At 40.1% G+C, this 18,460-nt stretch overlaps 1 protein-coding gene across 1 annotated transcript in view; it reads right to left on the reverse strand.

Annotated features, from left to right (window-relative positions):
- GLDC (glycine decarboxylase) overlaps positions 1-17,534 on the reverse strand; it is a gene marked incomplete at both ends in the record, with an annotated part of 40,134 nt that extends 22,600 nt beyond the window's left edge. Inside the window, 6 exons of the mRNA XM_080638294.1 lie at positions 485-681; positions 941-1,088; positions 1,780-1,857; positions 4,671-4,835; positions 10,691-10,826; positions 17,381-17,534. Of these exons, the coding sequence (XP_080494420.1) occupies positions 485-681; positions 941-1,088; positions 1,780-1,857; positions 4,671-4,835; positions 10,691-10,826; positions 17,381-17,534 (878 nt within the window). The remainder of the gene's footprint in view (positions 1-484; positions 682-940; positions 1,089-1,779; positions 1,858-4,670; positions 4,836-10,690; positions 10,827-17,380) is intronic.
- Positions 17,535-18,460: the final 926 nt, after the last annotated feature.

Genomic DNA, 18,460 nt, shown 5'->3' on the forward strand with positions numbered 1-18,460 from the left:
TGAAACTAGTTATCTATCCTTGGAGACTGGAGAGAACAAAGCCTAAGTCAGGACAGCTGTAATATCAGAGAGTGAGACTAAAGCCTCTAGACCTGAATTTATATCATGGCTGGCAAATGTGTCTGGTCCAGTAGAGCACACAGTGAGTTTTCTAAGCATACAACACCAAAACCTGCTATTTGCCTTAAAATGCCACAGATTGTTGCAACTGTTTTAACTGAATAGTTATCCAGAACTTAATTTGAACAAATACTGAAAAGGCAGCATCTTTTCTAATGGTATCAAGTAAGAGCATGGTGAATTTGTACACAAAAATAACCCATCCAGCAAGGTTGTACAAGATAACTGAAAGGGCCCTGGCCAATCCATGCATCAAAACAGGTCCTTTTGTAGGGTTTCTAGCATGCTAAAATATGCACAGTATGTCGTATTGTGTTTCATTTTGATTTCCCCCAAAGACACTAAAGGTCAAGGGAGCCCTTACCTTGTAACACCCACCATTCTGCCCGGCATCATTCTCACTAGATTTTCCTTGACAGCAAAGAATGCCGCATGAGGTCCCCCATAGCAGAGCGGCACACCAAACCTCTGAGAGTTACCCAGGACAACATCTACCCCAAACTCCCCAGGAGGCTTCAGAATACAGAGAGCTAGAAGATCCGTAGCACAGCAGGTGAGAGCCTGGGAACAGAAGTACACAAATTAGTTAGCCTCTTTTCTGAAGGTATGGTGTTTGCATGGCAGCTAATTTTGAACAGGATATGGTTTCAAACAGTTCCACATCACCAGCACAGAGCTGAAGTGCTATGGTTGTAATGGTTATCAACTGTATGGAACAGAAGAGTAATACTTTAGATGGTATCTCACATAACCATTTCTATGAATATGGATGTTTGATATATCAGATTGAAATCTGTGATACCAATAAAAGCTACTTTACCCCATTATGATGAGCTCTTTCAACAAGTTCAGAGAAGTCTTCCACCTTCCCTTCAGTGTCTGGATACTGAAACAATACTCCACTGACATCCTTTCCACTGAAATCCATTTCATTGGGTAATTTGAGCTCAGTAATAACACCCGTGTAACTGGAAAACAAAAACATGCAGAAGACAACGTGTTCAAACCACTTCCTGCCTTCGAGTCATACTTAATATGACTTTTTCACAGACTTACATGCAACCTTTTCTTTAACATACAAAGAGTTGAACCTGCTTTGCAGCACTAAGCACTGAGAAATTTTCATGTCACAGTATATAGTACTAAAGAATAATTACATTTGGTATCATCAGAAATATGGAGCAAAGCAGAGCAGAGGATGCATAAGCTACTGGCTGTTTTGATGCTCTAGCATGTTTAACTTTGAAAATCAAGTAATATCTTTAGAAGATGGTTACTTTAAACTGTAAAACTAATTGGATTAAGCTTTCATTAAAAGAGAAGTTTTGCTATCTAGGGTAAATAATTTCCTAGTTAAAAAATGACAAGACTGAATTCAATAACCAAATGCATATATTTGTGCAGACAACTTAAGGGGAAAATTAAATATTTTCTTTTGATCAGATGTTTAGTCTCTTTTTAAATATCTTTAATTACTTTGCAGTTGCATTTGAATGTAAAAGTAGAGCAAACACTAAATGTTGACATATTTTCACTTCTATTTTGCAAAGAAAACATAACTCTATATTCTAAAAATATTAGGTATATAGTAAAGAGGCACAGATGACAAATGATTTCATGTAAGTGAAGATACACAGTGGAAAATGGAGAAAACATTACTTTGCTCTAGTTTGGACCACTGCTATGGTTTGAGGGTGGCATCGGATATCTACGTAGAACTTCCTTCTTTTGTTGTGCCTGTTAAAAAGGGGGAAAAAAAGTGTTACATACCAAAAATTTATTGTTTTGCATGGAAATAAAGTCAATTAATTTTCTAAAAGTGAGTTTTCATAAGTTAAGAGGCAGTTGTTAATATTAGCTATCATAACCAAATTACATGTAAGATTGAATGAAGTTTCTGGTCCATTTAAAATAATAAGTTTCATTTCAGATGTTGAAATGAGATTGTTACGTGATGACAATGAAGAACAGACTATAAAACAGAACAAGGAGCCAGCTTACGAAGCCTGCAGGAATGCCTCCACATACACACACTCTTTTAAAGGAATACAACTGTGGTCTTTAATACAGATTTTCAGTGTTGCCCTGGGTAACGAAACATGAGCCATCAAAGTATCAAGATGGAGACTAAGTTGCTAGTTTTGTCTGGTAAACATGATTTTATGTCAAACTGATGCTTTGGAAAACTGAATAGTTACAACATAGTCTCTGCTGAGTAAACTCCTTCCTGATACACAGTCCTAAAGAGACCTTCAATCATCTCTCAGGTTTCATTTGATTTTCAGATCTCCTTCGCATGCTGCTACAATACAGATCCCTGATAGTAAATTTGGATATAACAGGAACAGCTTCTAGGCTAAGTTGCTTTTAGCAACTTAAGTCCTAAGTTGCTTTTAGCGACTTAGGACTGACATACTTCACCGGTTTTTAAAGATCCTTTTAACCACTAGTGGAAAAAACAATTCACATCTTCAGTGCTTACAGACACAAAAGATTCATGCCACAAACCATTAGGTTATGCTCCTCTGCACCCCCACAGAGAGGCAATGGCAGCTGTAGACCCAAATAACACCCTGTTCCTGCAGCTCCCAGGCCTATCACAGGAGACACCAACCCATCAAAGACCCACCTCCACAAGCACAGGGGAGAACAGAGGCCCCAAGGCAGGCTTGAACTCTAATTAATTAACCCAAACAGACACACTTTCTAGGCATGTCCCTGGAGGAAAGACATTATAGGATGCAGGAGAAATGTGTTCTGGGATTACAAGGGCTTATTATGACGTGTTCAGGGGAATAGAGGTACAGTGAGGAACAAGTGTAGGAAAACAGAGGGGTAAGGGGGTAAACAGAGACAGTTGTATATAAATAGTTGTTGCACTGGCACCCAACTGGTGCAGTCTGTCCTCTCTCCTTGTTAAATTCCCTTCTGATTTTTGTCATGGGTGAGAGGACTCTGCATTCTGGGAGTGAGTGTGGGTGTATATGGCTGTCTGGGTGCCAGCAACTGGAGTCAGACCACAGAGGATCCATGACCTGTGTGTACCACCTGGGTAACAGGAGTGAGTAGCTGTTGGTGCCAGCAACTGGAGCAGCATCTCCACCATAGAGGCCCATGTGTCTGTGGTGGTGGCAGCTGAGGCAGGTGTGTGTCTGGGTATTAGCAGCTAGGCTGGTCCCACAGGCAGAACAACTACACTCTCTCCAGTAGGTCCATGTCTGTCTTGTACTGGGAAGGCCAGTACACAGTACTCCACAGTACTCCAGATGTGGCCCCACCAGTGCTGAGGAGAGGGCAAAGATCACCTCCCTTGATCTGTTGGCAACACTCCTAATGCAGTCCAGGGTAACATTCACCAGCTTTTCCACCAGAGCACATTGCTGGCTCGTGTTTGACTTGGTGTTTCTGAAGACCCTCAAAGGCCTTTTCTGCAAAGCTGCTTTGCAGCCTGCCAGCCTTCAGCATGTACCCCATACACCTGAGGTTACTCCTCCCCAAATGTAGGACTTTTGCACTTTGAGATTCACGAGGCTCCTGTCCCTCTATTTCGCCAGCCTGTCAAGGCCCATCTGGGTGTCAGCACAATCCTCTGGTGTATCAGCTGCTTCTCCCTGTCTTGCATTATCAGCAAGCCTACTGTGGATACTCTTCCCCATTATCAAGGTCATTACTTGGACCCAGTGTTGCCCCTGGAGTACACCATTAATAACTGGCCTCCAGCTACACTTCATGTCACTGAGCACCACCCTCTACGCCCAGCCATTCAGACAGTTTTCAATCCGCTCCACTCTCGCCTCATCCAGCCCATACTTCTTCAGCTGCTCTGTAAGGATTTAAGGGACACCAACAAGGTAGATAATATCCACTGCTCTCCCACCATCTACCAAGCCAGCTGTTTAATTTGATGAAGTTAGTAGGATGGTCACACATAACATGACCTCCCCCGTGTGAATCCATGCTGGTGACTCCTGATCCCCTTCTTGTCCTTCACGTGTGCCTGGAAATGGTTTCCAGGACCAGCAGTTTTTCTATTGACTCAGAGGGATCGAAGTGAGGCTGTGTGGCTGATAGTTCCCTGCACATTCACTCCTGCTTTTCTGAAGGCAGAGTTGATGTTTGCTTTCCTCCAGCACTGAGGCACACCTTCCAGTCTCCATGACCATTCAGAGATAATAGTGTCATTGCAGTGACATCAGACAGCTCCCTCAGCACACATGGGTGCATCATGTCAGCACCCATGGCCTTGTGTATGTCCAGTGTGCTTAAATATTCTCTAACCTGACCTTCCTCTACCAGGATTAAGTCTTTCTTGCTCTAGACTTACCCCTGATCTCCAGGTCCCTAGGTTTCTTAAAGACTTAGATGTCCGAGTTAAACATCCACATCAGCACTAGAAACTTCTTTAGGCTTAACAACATGGGCTATAGTTCTTCAGTGATCTGCTCACACTGAAAAGGCTGCACTCCACTTCAATCCACTCACCTATCTACGCCTACTCTGAAGTCTGAAATTCCTTTCTGCTGTGATTTAACCATACATTTAAACAGTACCTGTGACATAATTGCATGGCTTCTGCAGCAGCTGTCCCCTCATCCAGCAAAGATGCGTTAGCTACATTCATTCCTGTGATGTCGCACACCATAGTCTGGTAATTTAGCAGACTCTCCAGCCTGCCCTGGGAGACCTCAGGTTGGTAAGGAGTATACTGGGTAACCCTGTAAGAAAAGAAGTCTGAGTTTGGTCTAGGAAGATAATGTGTAACAGAATTATGGTGATATGTAAGTGAACTGTGTCATAAGAAAAATAGATTATAAAACATAATTCAGTAGCATGGAAGTTTGTTATAAAATGGTTATTTTTAGATGGGTGTAATTTTTTACTGGCCTGGAAGCCTGAGAATATTTTTTCTTCTGGTGTTGACTTGGCTTTTTACAGGAGAAATCTATTTCTCCATTTTGACAAGAGAAATCACTTTTAAAACAAAGGCATGAGTGCATCTTGGGGAGGGGATAGGGCTGAGTGTGGTAGAATGGAGTTATGTCACATGAGAATACTTAGTACAATCATATCTAGGTATTGCCATTATTTTCCAATACTGCTTCTGAAGCCTTTTACTTGCCAAGTTTTCTCCACTATTATGGAAGGAAAGGCACTTGGCATTTCACAGGATCAAGCTCAGAAAAATATAACTTCCTGTGAAATGCGAGTTCCCTCGTGTTAGTGAAGGGATGTGAGACTGGTGTGAGTTTTCTCTCATCATCTGCAGAACAAAACAGTAGAGGCGATATAAGCAATTCCTTAAAAAAAGCAACATTCTAGGGGAAACACTTAATTGTGACAATCCAGAAATACAAACCAGCAGGGGTGCAGGGATGAAAGGCAAGAACTCGATCAGAGTCTCCTCTCCCTGCCAGAAATTTGTGTACTGGATTTAATGGTGGTTTAGAACAGACTTTACACAAGTTTCACTTCAAAGTAGCAGCCAGAAACAAGTGGTAAGCGGGAACACTCATGGCCTTTGTTTTCTAGCAATGGAAGAAAATGACAGTTTGTTTCCTGAAAGGGCAGTAGCAAGCTCTAGACTTTTGAAAAATGCCTATGGGTGAATGTATAGTCTTTAAAGAGAGACTGAAGTATTTGGAAGCTCAACACATGTTAAGTCAACAGATGAGCAACAAAGATTTTTAATGTACAAGTTGCAGAACCTGTGGTATAAAGTAAGATAAGAGGAGGAATAAAATAGTAACGCAAAAGAGAAAGTAAGATAAAAGTCTTGGAGAATGGAAGAGCTAGAAAGAAGAACATAAGAAGTGAACTCAATGTGTAGCTAATGAATTTATTGTCAATTCAAATGATACACCTACTCAAATTTCTCAGATTTATTATTAAGTACAGAGAGAGAAGGCAATAACTTCATCTCAAGGGAGGTAAATATTAATAATTTTCTCAAATATTGAAAGTTTTTCCTGCTTCTTAGGCAAACTAACACTAAACTACTTATCCTCATATACTTGACTGCATAGTTCACAAATGAGACCATGTCCTGGTCTGCACACAATGTTGTTCACCTCAAAAGTAACCTTTTTTTTTTTTCTTTCTAGGAAGAAAATTAACTCTATCCCAGCCAAAACCAGGACACATGCTGAGATTCCGGAAACTCCATTATCAAGCCATAGTCAATGAACTAGTTCTTCATTAGTATTTGTAGGTGTACAGCCAATAATACCCATGACTAAGTCTAATTTCTTTCTTAATACAAAGCAGGTGGGGTTTTTTCTGAAGTAAAACTGAAGTTTTAGCAAACAAAATCTATCTTCCTCAGTGATTTTTGCTATACTTTGACTGAAACTCCGGAATGTTAATGTATTCATAATCAACACAATGTTTTTATCTTGTTGTAAATTATGTTTCGCAGTTTTAGACATCTGCAAGACTCATCCCCCCCTGCAATGGCAGAGCTAGAATTGATTTGAATTTCCAGTTATACAGAGTGTTCTTTTCGAGACCTGACAATTAATAAGATGAAATGAACTTAAAGTAGGACAGACTGCAAGCAGAACTTAAAATGAGTGTATATGAGCCAGAAAAAAATTGCATACATCTGATGACACTGGAAAACTAAGACTGTTAAGGCCAAAATGGAAACAAAACATAAGGAAAAAAAGTGTATTTAATTTAAATATGCACATATATAAATAGTGCAGTGTAGAATGATACTAGAGTAAAGCTGTGTAACTATGGCCATCCAACTGCAAGCAGCACCATCTAGCCTGTAAAATCCCCAGATGACATACTGTATGTAGAGTTCCAGATGCTTCACTTGGCACTTCATGCACCTTTGAAGAACAGTTATAAGGGTGTTCCTGAAACAGGAGCTTACCCATGGGTTTGAGAAAGCTGAATAGTCTTATGACAGGGCATGGAGACATGCCAGTTTCAACTCAAAGCATAAACACTGAATTTACTGCCAATTTGGCATGCTTTACAGCTGCTAGTACAGCTTTCTGCATCCATTGTGTATCCATGTAGAAACCAGCTGTATAATGTTTATATCAGCTTTTTGCATGCTGTGCATGATTTTCAGAACACAGTGGATAAGTGCTGGTTGCTACTAAGTTTAACAAGTTACAATACCAGTGTAAAGATTCCAGGTGTCCTTGGCACAAGTACTTTATTCTTACACATTTAATGTCTGGGGCAAAGGAATCAAGTGAGCTGTACTTTGGAGACCTCCACATCATGCTCCATTGTATGGTATTAGTGTGACTTCAAAGGCTGCCTTGATTTTTAAGGCCTGATAGGTATTTTTATCCATTTAAGCCCCCAAAATAAATACTACACTGTTTTGACATACATGTTAATAAGAAGACTATATGTAAGCTGAGTTTTGAAACCGCAGCTCTTCACATCTTCATTTATATTCATGTCAGGGCACAGAATTAATTTTGTGTGCTAGAAGGGAAAGAGCTCAGCACACTGAAAGTGAAAATAAATTAATGAATATGTTAATATGGGGCACTGCAGAATAAGGACTATGCATCCGTTCCAGCAGACAGATGGCAGGTATTCATACAATCTAGGACTCTCTGCTGAAAGTCACATAATTGGTGGTGTGCCCTGAAATAAATCCTTCTGCAGCATCTTAGAGTTGATATGTTTTAATGATAAAGCAAGTTACACATTGGCCGGCTATTTATTTCTTTGGAAAAAACAGAATGGTATTTTTTCTAATATCAACTAAGTAGTGTATGAAAAACACTTGTAAGACTTTCAGCCCATGTCAGCATGGAATTATTAGTCACACATTGCTAGGAACAAGAAATTGTTAGCAGCCAGCGACCAAGACCAAAAGAAAATCAAGTATCCAAAGTAAGGGATATTTATTCTCTACCTTCTGTAACTAAGTCAAATCCCTGGAATTTTAACTGCAGCATTTCAGGTCCACAACAGAAATTTCTCTGCTTGTTCTCTAAATTTCATTCAAGGTATTCTTTGAAAAAAGCTATCTGAAAAATTCTAGCAAGTGTTTTGAAATAGCTTCTTTCATGAATACAGAAGTAATTACACTGGGATTCAGACTTAAAAGAAAAGTATGCCTATTCTTTTTGATAGTTACCAGTACAAGAAATTCCTGAATGATGACTTCCCAGGAACTTACTAGTGGCATTTTGGTCACAGTTTTATCACATAGTAATTAAGTTATTCAGCTTTTACTGTGAACAAAGATATTACAGATCATTGTCCAAATGTTTTAGGAGTTTTGGAGTTTTGAAACACCATCAGTGTTGAGCTTTTTTTTTTTTTTTTTTCAGAATCTGAGATTTGGGAAGACTTCTGGGGTAATCTTCTAAAGAAAGTAGTGCGGGTCAGTAGTCTCATTTTCAGCTGAAAATAAATCTTGTTCTAAACTGTTTCCTCCTGAAATCCACCCCTTTGCTGTTTAACTCCTCTTAATAAGTCCAAGTGTCCTAAATACTATGAAGTCCTTCACTTTCATTTTCACAGACTTGCACAATCAATCTTTTATAAAGTTACATTGTACACCAGTAGAAGCCTTGCTGTAAGGAATGCCATGCAATGAGAAACTATGAGCCATGTGAGAGAGACAGAACAAATCAGAAACAATAAGCCTTTAGAGCTCCCTTGGAGCTGCAATGTGAAATGTGCTAGCATGAAAAGTGTCACACACTCAGCGTAGGTTGGATTTCCTAAACAAACAGCTTCCCTAAAGTCTGTAAAATTGCTTTTGCACACATGCACACACACCTACACCCTCTTCAAGCAAACAGTTTAGCCTTCACTTTAGCCATCCAAAATTTTAGCTTTTAGGCCACCTAGTTTGGCTTTACTGGACACTGCAAGAACAGATTTATGGACGGACTCTCCCACTTGGTTCATTAACACTATGTAATTTTTTAGGATTTAAAAATACACAGTTAATTTTGGTCTGCTTACTTTTTAACTGTTCTTATTTTTGCCTCTTGCAAAAGATCATTTGGTTTTTCTGTGGCACTGTCGTGAAATACTTAGATTCCATATGTTGCAGAAAGTGGGTGGGGATAAGGCCAAATAAAACATTGCATAGATGTACTGCATATGTTCCTTCAGTCCAAACTGTGCATCTTTTTCAAGGGTTCAAAATTTTGAGATGCAGAGAGAGCAGACAAGTCTAAAAATACGTAGACTTGTAGACTTGAGGGTCTACAGATACATAGACCTACTTATGGCAACGCAAATTACAAAAAGTATAGCATCTAAGTAACAATGGCTTTTTACACTGGCTAATATGACTCATCGGTTGGTTGGTAGTTTTTATACATATATATATAAAAATCCTGTTTTTATTAAAATAAAAATAACTCAATAATACAGATGATAGTTATTATTTTAATATGGTACATAAAAAAGGATGTTACAGGCTAGAGATAAGGGAACTTCTAAACCAAATGAGACAATGCAGGGTACCAAGAGGCCTTCAGTCTGGTGGAAAGCAAGACTCCACATTAAGTGTAGTTCTTCTGTTGTATCATTTCTGAATTACTGTTCTTTAGGGAAATGTCAATGCTAAATGAGTATTTAAATCAAGCCTTAGTGACTTTGTCTAGAAAAGTCCATAAAGAGACAAAACCCCATTATTTCTTAGGTTAATGCTGTTCACAAATTATGAATCAATGCATAAGTTATGAATCAATGCATTAAAATATTTTCCTTTTAAGTAGTAAAACCAAACCAAACAAAACCAACCACAACCAAACAAAAAAGAACCCCACTGCCAAACCAATAACATCCAAATTCAATTCTGTGAGAAATGCCATTCTTTTGCTTGTCCGAAGAACCTGCAATGTCAGGTGAGTGATGAAAACAATATCCTCAGCCTTTTCATAAATGAATTATCAAGTACTGCTGTATATATATTTTCAAGTACCAGCGAATCATTTGTTCAGATGAGAATATTCTTTGTAGATACCCATTTGAGCTCCTAAAGGCCTCTGGTTTAAAAAAATAAAAACAATTAAAAAAAATCAAATTAAATCAAGAAAAATATACCAAGAAGAAAAGCCTTTAAAATTTTCAAGGCTTCTTACTTCTTCCTAAGAAAATCATAATCAAAGTACTGTATAGTATTTAGCTATTTCCACCCAAAATTGCAGAGACCAACAGAGGAGTGAGGCAGTTTAAATTTTGGCAGCAGTTAGGAAAGAATTACTCTGGTTTAGGAGCTAAATCTGTATACTTCTTTACAGCAAACAAATACTCTATCTCTAGTTTATAATAAATAGGAACTGCGAATAGAAGTCACAAAAATGAATTAAATATTTTACAGAAAATACACCTTTTGAAGTCAGAAGTATTCTTTTTCCTCTTTAGTTTGAACTTGAACACCACAGTTCCTACACAGTAGCATACACACCAGTATCAAATACATGAAAGTCCTAGTTAAAAAAAAAAAAGATTCAGGGTATTTTTTGCTATGGTCATTCACAAGACAAACTTCAAATGTATATTTATACAAATACATTTAAATGTATATTTATACAAATACATTTAAACAGAAAATATAGTACATTACCATCCTGCATTCTCCAACAAATTCCGTGCAATGGGCTGAGGCACTGAGCAGTTGTAATAACCCATGCCTATATAGGACCTCCATACCTTGTTCTTGCTTGCAATATTGTATAGAGTTTCAAGGACTTCATTTTCACCTAATTGAAAAGAAATTATTTCAGAAAACTACAGTATTTAACTAAATGCCATGCACCCCGTGTAAAAAAAAAAAAAAAAAAGCAACACCAGTGAGGCAAGTATAAACAGTAGCTGAATAAAGCACAAACCAAGAAAAGTAAAGATCAAATAACAAGCTGGTAAAATATTCCAGGAAAGTTAAATTCTTCCAAAATTCTGCAAAATGTAACAACTGAGTAACAACAGGGTTTCAGCCAATGTGGAAATAAAAGTGAGAGAAACAGAGGTAGGCAAATGGCTTATGGAGCCCTTTTTGTGCTAATGCCATATACAATTTGGTCTTTTGCACATGCATTAAAATATATCTCAGAAGACACTCTTTTATTAGCTAAACCTTGCAGACTCATCACTGGATGAAGCCACAGCAATCCACAACTACGATTCAGTGTTTCTAACGAAGCCATATATGCACAAAATGGGCTCAAACCAAGCACACAGGAGTAATTTCTTATTATTAAAGAACTTCGTTTTCTCCCATCTTCTCTAAGGATCTGATAAAACGAGCAGTTCTTTTAATTCGATTTCAGTATGCCTAATCTGTTAAAAAAAATACAGTATTTCTAGCTTAAGAAATTCCATTTAAGATTAATTTTTAAATGAGTCTGCCAGTCTAGTTTGGAAAGATTACAACACAATGCTTTTGAAGTGTTCAGACAGAAAGCATTTGCACTCCCTCCCCAGTTATCATTTAGTCTTCGGTCATACTTCCACATACTTCTCAGTGTACTGAAGGTTGGGCAAAAATCACATTCAGTCAACCTGTTCCTAGTAGTCAATGAATAAAGTTACCCAACATCTGCCAAAGGGAAAGATTTACCAAGCATTTTAGTATCTGCAGATGCAGAGGGATGGTCAGTAGGCTGCCTAAGTTTATGCAGGGAGATATATCTGCCCAGCCCAAGAGATGTGGGTGGCACTGGACACCAGCGCTCCTAGGTGAGGGAAGTACGTCTTTTTTTCATCCGCCCTCTCCAAAGTCTGACCTGGGAAACTGCTGTACTGGAGCAGCTGCACCAAGTTCTGTTCATTCTGCACTGCAGCTGGAAAAGCAGACTTTGGAATTAATATAAGGCTAGAGATCACCAGTGCAGGATAGCTTGGGTCTCAACACTTAATTCCCTTCACAAGTTACTCCAACAACACAGATCAAGTCAAAACAGTTAATGCTGTGGAATCTGGTAGCAAATAATTCTCTAGGTAGAGAATTTTGATTCTCTGGAATATGAATTACTTCTGCAGCCATAAACAAGGATATTGTAACTTCAGCTCTGATTTCAAAACTGATCTCTCCTCTTCCTTATCCTTGAAGTGCTATTATTGTGTTCCACGTATAGATTAATTAAAAAGAAAAGTCTGGTTTTCAACTGATGTCTTTCATAGTTATATTATACCTTCCACAAAGTTATTTTTCTACTGATCTTCAGTTCTCACTTCAAAGTTCATTTCTCCTCTGCCTTTTACTCAGTGTTACTGTTAGATTTAATGTATAAAGATTAATTTCTTGTTTTCAGTAAATGGCAACTTTTCTGGAGTCTCAAGAGTCATGTGTTTATTATATTTCAACTCAGCACTGTCCAGGGCAAAGTTTCTAAAACTGGTGGGCAGCTCTGGTTTCCAGTATTCCTCCCACACAGTTTATTCCAGGTGCACTTGTTTCTTTATTTTAAGTAAGAGTTTTGACACTGAGGAGATCTTCCTCTACCACTTGCAATCCAAAAGTTTCATGAAGTACAGTTTGGGTGCAGTCTGAGAAAGGGACGGTTGTATACTTGCAGAATTCAAACATCAGTGCTTTTTAAAAATGGTAATGGATTTGCTTGTTTAACTCCAAATCCAGTTGAAGGCACACTAGTCCAATGTCACACACAAAAATGCATTAGAAATGTGATTTCTGAAGTAAACACAAACCATAAATACTGTACTATGTGCCAGATAGCATTTCCTTTGCTTGAGTGGATGGTTCTTCTACAGAGCCATTTCTCAGTTAACATAGCTAATAAACTACCTCATGATGAGCTTGTGTTGCTATCTTCTCTGAAATAAACCAGTTTCTAAACTGATTAAAGGCACAAAGCAAAAAGGCTAGTGAGACTGTATGCAGCTTGGGTAGCAATTAAGCTTAAGAGCTGAACCACATCCCACCTGGAAGAGTTGTACTGATAGATCCCAACATTGAATATATTAGTATTATTACATATAATATAGGTAGCTACCTGTGAAGACAGCTACACTACTAGTTCCAGTGAGGATGGTGAAATGCTGGGGGGCACACTACTTACCTACACTCCTGCTTCTCCTCACTTACCCTCCTTTGGTCACTATGAAGGCAACAGCAGCAGTATAGCTCAAATACACACCTCTGCATTTGGTATGTCTCTTTGAAGAGACCTGAGATGAAAGCTCCTTTCCTAATGTTTTACACTGCCTAGTAGTTCATCACAGCTTGCTTGGAAAACAACCCATAAAGAGATGCATTCCTGAGTAATGGAAATCAATAGTCCCTGATTTGCTCTACAGCCTGGCTTACTTAAGATCAAGCAGAAGTTCTTACACAGATTTTATAAACTAATGATTATGGATTCTAAAATTTGAGAATGTAACTGGGCATATTTGGGGGGGGGGGGGGTGGTGGTGGAAATGGCAGAGCTTGTAGACTCATTTTTAAATTTAAATCCTGAATTTAAAAAATTGTTTCTGGTTTCTGGGAAAAAAAAAAAAAAAAAAGGCAGCATAAGTATGTACAAAGCCTACCTATTAAATAAAGGTGGACATACAGTAGCGGTATTGAAGGGACAGCTGTAACTGAGGTAGACAGTAGCTTTGCAGGGATAAAAGAAAGAGGATTACTTTTATATAAGATGATCTGTTCTCTTACTTCAAGTGGGTCAATCTCTACAAACATGCTAAAGCAGCTTCAATACCTAAAGAAAAGCTGATTGTGCAGGTTTACTTACTGTAACAGTGGGAAAAAAATCTCTGTAGTAGCAAATGATCACAATTAAGTACCAAACAGATGCCTAGTCTTGTTGCAAATAGTAACTGAGCAGAAATTACATGCCAAAACAATATTTCCCCTTAACTATATCTGCAGAAAAAGCTGAATGTAAAAGAAGTCCCTTTCCAGAATCAATGAGGTACAGGACTGCAACTTACTGTTAAGGAAAATTGAACATTTTGCTGTTTCACCCCTACTGGCTTTCAGTGGCACGTTCAGGTGGCTTTATGACACTGTTAGCAGGCTCATGGCAGCAGGCACTTTTTAAATATCTTTTTTTAGGTCAGGAAAGGAACACAGATACTTCTGTCATATTACATACTGAAAGAAGCAACTCATTTCAGAAACTTCTTAGCACAAACTACACTCCTCTACTCCATCATTGACTGTGTCTGTAAAAGAAGAGACCTACCAATACAGGAACACTAATAACTATTGAAAAAGCATTTCTAGTACAGATGCACTTGTACCAGCAAAGCTTAGCATTTGCCAAAATGGCTTTTTCTTTCATACCTAAGCAAAATGAATGTCCAGTTAAGGCTAGAGGCTTTCTCTTTCCATATATTATTATTATTGTATTATTCCCCTTCAGGGAAGTAATAAAGCTCAATTCTTCCACTGAAGAGTAGGGTTATGCTAAAACATCTAGGGAAAACAAAACATGTACAGGAAGATTGTGCTTCTACTATAATGAGAGGTTTTGTTTATGAGTAATGAAATATGCAATACAATTTAAAACAGCTCTTAAATATAAGCTGCATCCACTGGAGGGTTTGGTTTTTTTTTTACAGCTATTCAGTTATTGCATACACACAGCTATCGATTTTCTGTCTTTTAGACAACTTGTACATTACAAGGGAAAGATCTGTATTGCAAAACAAGCTTTCCTACTGCCACACCAAAATTTGAAGATATACACCAAATGTACACACCAGAGATGAGGCCTAAAGCTGTAAAAGTTTAAAACAACCCAAAAATATAGTTGCAGAGACCTATGAGAGTCACCCAGATGTATGGTGTGTGCACGGTTTTTTGGGTATGCATATCTAATTCTAATTGTAATCATTGACTTCAATGAGACTTCAGTACAAACTCAACTGTGTTTCCTAAGACAAAGGAGTAGCTCGAGCACAGCTGATTCATTCAACTGCTCTCTGGAGTTACTGTGATTACATTTTTTAGCTGAAGTTATACATAAAAGTGGAAGTGTATATTTAAGCCACTAGGAATTACCATATTAGAAATTTTGTGAATGCATAGGTTGAACAACACGTTTTGAATTGCCTTGCCCTGTTCTGTCATTGCATGTATGAGTTTGGGGGATAGTGGGAGCAAAATTGTCTTCATACAAATAAATATAACCTGTTTAGAATATGGTTCTCATGAAACTTCCCTAGTTTTGCTATTTCCCTTTAATAGAAGGGGTATGACAGAGAATATCATATTCACATAAGAAATCCCACACTGGTGGTTCAAAGAAAGACAGTGCTCTCTCCAACGATACATTAGCAAGGAAGCAAGTTTTACTTAGACAACAGTGTTCCAGGTACATGATGTTCAAAGTGAAGTTGCACAGCTTTGAGCTGAGGCTTTTAACTTTTATAAGCTGTGGAATTTTTTGCTATCAACGCAGTGGAGAACTAGTGGCAAAAATCTACACATTAAATTACAAAAGCCAGTTCATCACATTGGCAGCAGAAGAAAATGCAGCACTGTGCAGAAAAGGGTTTTCTGTACCTCAGGCAAGCATCTCCTTTGAAAATTCCCTGTTGCATGCCATGCAATGTGAGACTGCATCACAGTCACATTCTTTCACAGTTTACTCTAGGGGAACAAGAACAGCATAGCAAGTGGAGCAAAATGCCAGTGAGCTAAATACACTGTTAGCTAATGAGGTCCTGTTGCACCGTGAGAACCTCCATACAACAGAACATCAACTGATGTACAACAATGTAGGAGACACCCACTTCAAAACTGCTATGAAAATCAGCACGAGAACACTTAAAACTGCATCAGGATTTTGACTTAGGTTGACATCACCAGTTTAGTTTTCAATAATGTGCAAGTATTTCAATGCCCAACTGTACTATATCACTTTTGTGTTTTTTATCAATGTAAAACTTCATGAAACTATCATCTACTTTAAAAACCAAGAAAAAAAAAGAAAAAAAAACCCCACAACAAAACACAACAACAAAAAATAGAAAGGTTTTTAAGAAGTAATTAGTGAAAATCGACATTTAACCCCTCTTACATGCCTAAAAATACAATAATCTCAAAAGCTTTTTTCTCTGAGGATGAGTGAAAATCATTCATCAGTCTGAGAGTACCTTGATTGAAATACATTAACTTTAGGAAAACATGCCAAGCAATACTTTCATCAGTTATACAGGCAGAAAGCAGTGATTAAATTCCACTTCACCACCGCCATCCCCATTTTAATATGATGGGAATTTACCAAGAAATAAAATACCACTGTACCAATAAAACATGTTGGAAATAGAAACTTCCAGTCAACACTGCAGCCCCCCTGGCTACAATTTGTCTTTCCAGGCTCTAGTTTTCCTGGCTGTTCACTGTGGCGCTGCCTCTCCCCCGTGATGTCATCTCGGAGTAACCAGATTGAACTGGCCAGGAGCCTCACCGGAGCTGCGGGCCTGGAGCTCACACTCACATTACAGTGCATGGATGAGCAATGAAAAGAAAGCCAGCAAGAGAGGTCAACTTTCCTGCAAACCAGGCACAGACTCCTGATGTAAATATGAAGTTAATACCGATGCAATTGACTGCACCACCTGAACGGCCCCAGGGCTTTGTTAGTTTCTGTGGAACTGTTTACAGTGCATGTTAAGCATTTCTTTCACTCACAGGATTTCCAGCATCATGTTCACAGACACCTACCAACATTGCAGTTATGCAGACAGAAGTTTCGTGCTGTGATTGCTGACTTTTAAAGACGCTAATATCTAAAACCTCATCACATCATTTCAAGTTTTCTGCAGCATTTTGCAGAAGTACTGTACTGCCACAATTGCTGGCTCCGAAGTTTTGTGCTCCTGCAGGTTTATGCATCTTCCTCAATCAGACAGATTCTAAACGCTAGCCATTACTCCACTGCGTATCCATTATACAAAGACACAGGTTTGGAACGTTATTAAAATGTGCACGTTTGGGCGTGGGCAGGAGGAGGAAGACACTATACAAACTCAACGACAGAAGACAAAGAAATCCTGCAAAAGAGCCCACAAAAGACAGTGGCCTATTTGAGGCTACAGTCCACACCAAGGGAACGATTTTTAGCCTCACTTTTTCCTTCCATATCAAACTCTTGAGACAAAGTTAAAGCACTGTAGCAGTTGAGCCCAAAAAACAGATTTTGGGTAGACCCGCTCTGCCACACACTTTTTCCTACCGATTTCCGACACGAGCGCAAGAAGCGCAGCAGCTGAACTACTACCAAGTTAGTCTGTGAAGACTGAAGTGCCGGTGGTGGTACTGATACGCTTACTTAAGACTTACCCCGCATTTCCCTTGCGCGGAGAGGTCTGTCCACTACATGTCTCAGCGGGGGGCAGTCTGGGGGGGCACTCCAAGTCCCTCCAGCAGGCGCGGGTTGCCGGAAGGCGCCGCGGGAGGCAGCGGGGGAAGGGGGTCCGGGAGTATTCGGGACCATGCGGTTACTTACAGATGTGATCGTCCATCCTCAGCGGCCTCCGGAGTCGGATGCTGGCCGGGATGGTTTTATCCATCAGCTCCTCGACGCTCTGCAAAGAGCAGATCGTATGCTGTAGTTACTTCCAGCGCCTGGAGAGACCCCCCGGCCCGCACGGTGAGGTGCGGGCACCTACCTGCAACCCGACGGCTCGCAGCATCTCCTGCTTTTCCCGCTCCCGCGGCCCGATGTGCCGCAGGGAGAAGTCATCGTGCCGCGGCAGGAGCTGCTCTATGCACCGCGCCGCCTCGCCGCCGCCCCAGCGCAGGGGAGCCCCCCACGCCGCCGGCCGCAGGTGCCGTGGCGCCCCTCGGGCCGCCAGCCGCCCCAACCAGCGCCCGCAGCTCTGCATGGCTCCGCCGACACCGTCGCCGCCGGGCAGTCCCGCTTTGTGCGCGGGGGGCGGCGCGGAGCGGCCCCCCACCGCCGGCACCAATGGGGACCGGGGGCGGTGCCGTGCGCGCCCCGCCTCGACGCCACCTGCCCGCCAGCCCCCCCGGGCTGCCCCGCGCGGCCCTGACCCCATTCATCCGTCCTTCCCTCCATCCATTCCATTCACTCATACATCCATGTATGCATCCATCCCTCCAGCTGGCACGGCGCGGCAGTGCTGGAGGGGAGCAGTGATGCTCTCAGCTCAGCGGGCAAAGCCTGATGGGATTTTGCTGGGAAACGGGATTTTCTGCCACAAAAGCTGTACTGGGGTGGAAAAAACAAAAAGGTTTCTGTATTTCTGCAGCAGAGCATGGACTTGCTTTCAAGTTACTTGCTTTAGGACGCATAATACATGCTATTTTCTATTGCAGCCGGGACCTGTGTCTGTGTTTATGTGTACTTTCTCCCTGCTTTAACTTCTGGCCATATGAAGGTAGATTTAGATTAGATGT

Source organism: Psittacula echo (genome assembly GCF_963264785.1).
Source record: "Psittacula echo genome assembly, chromosome: Z".
Taxonomy (NCBI): domain Eukaryota; kingdom Metazoa; phylum Chordata; class Aves; order Psittaciformes; family Psittacidae; genus Psittacula; species Psittacula echo.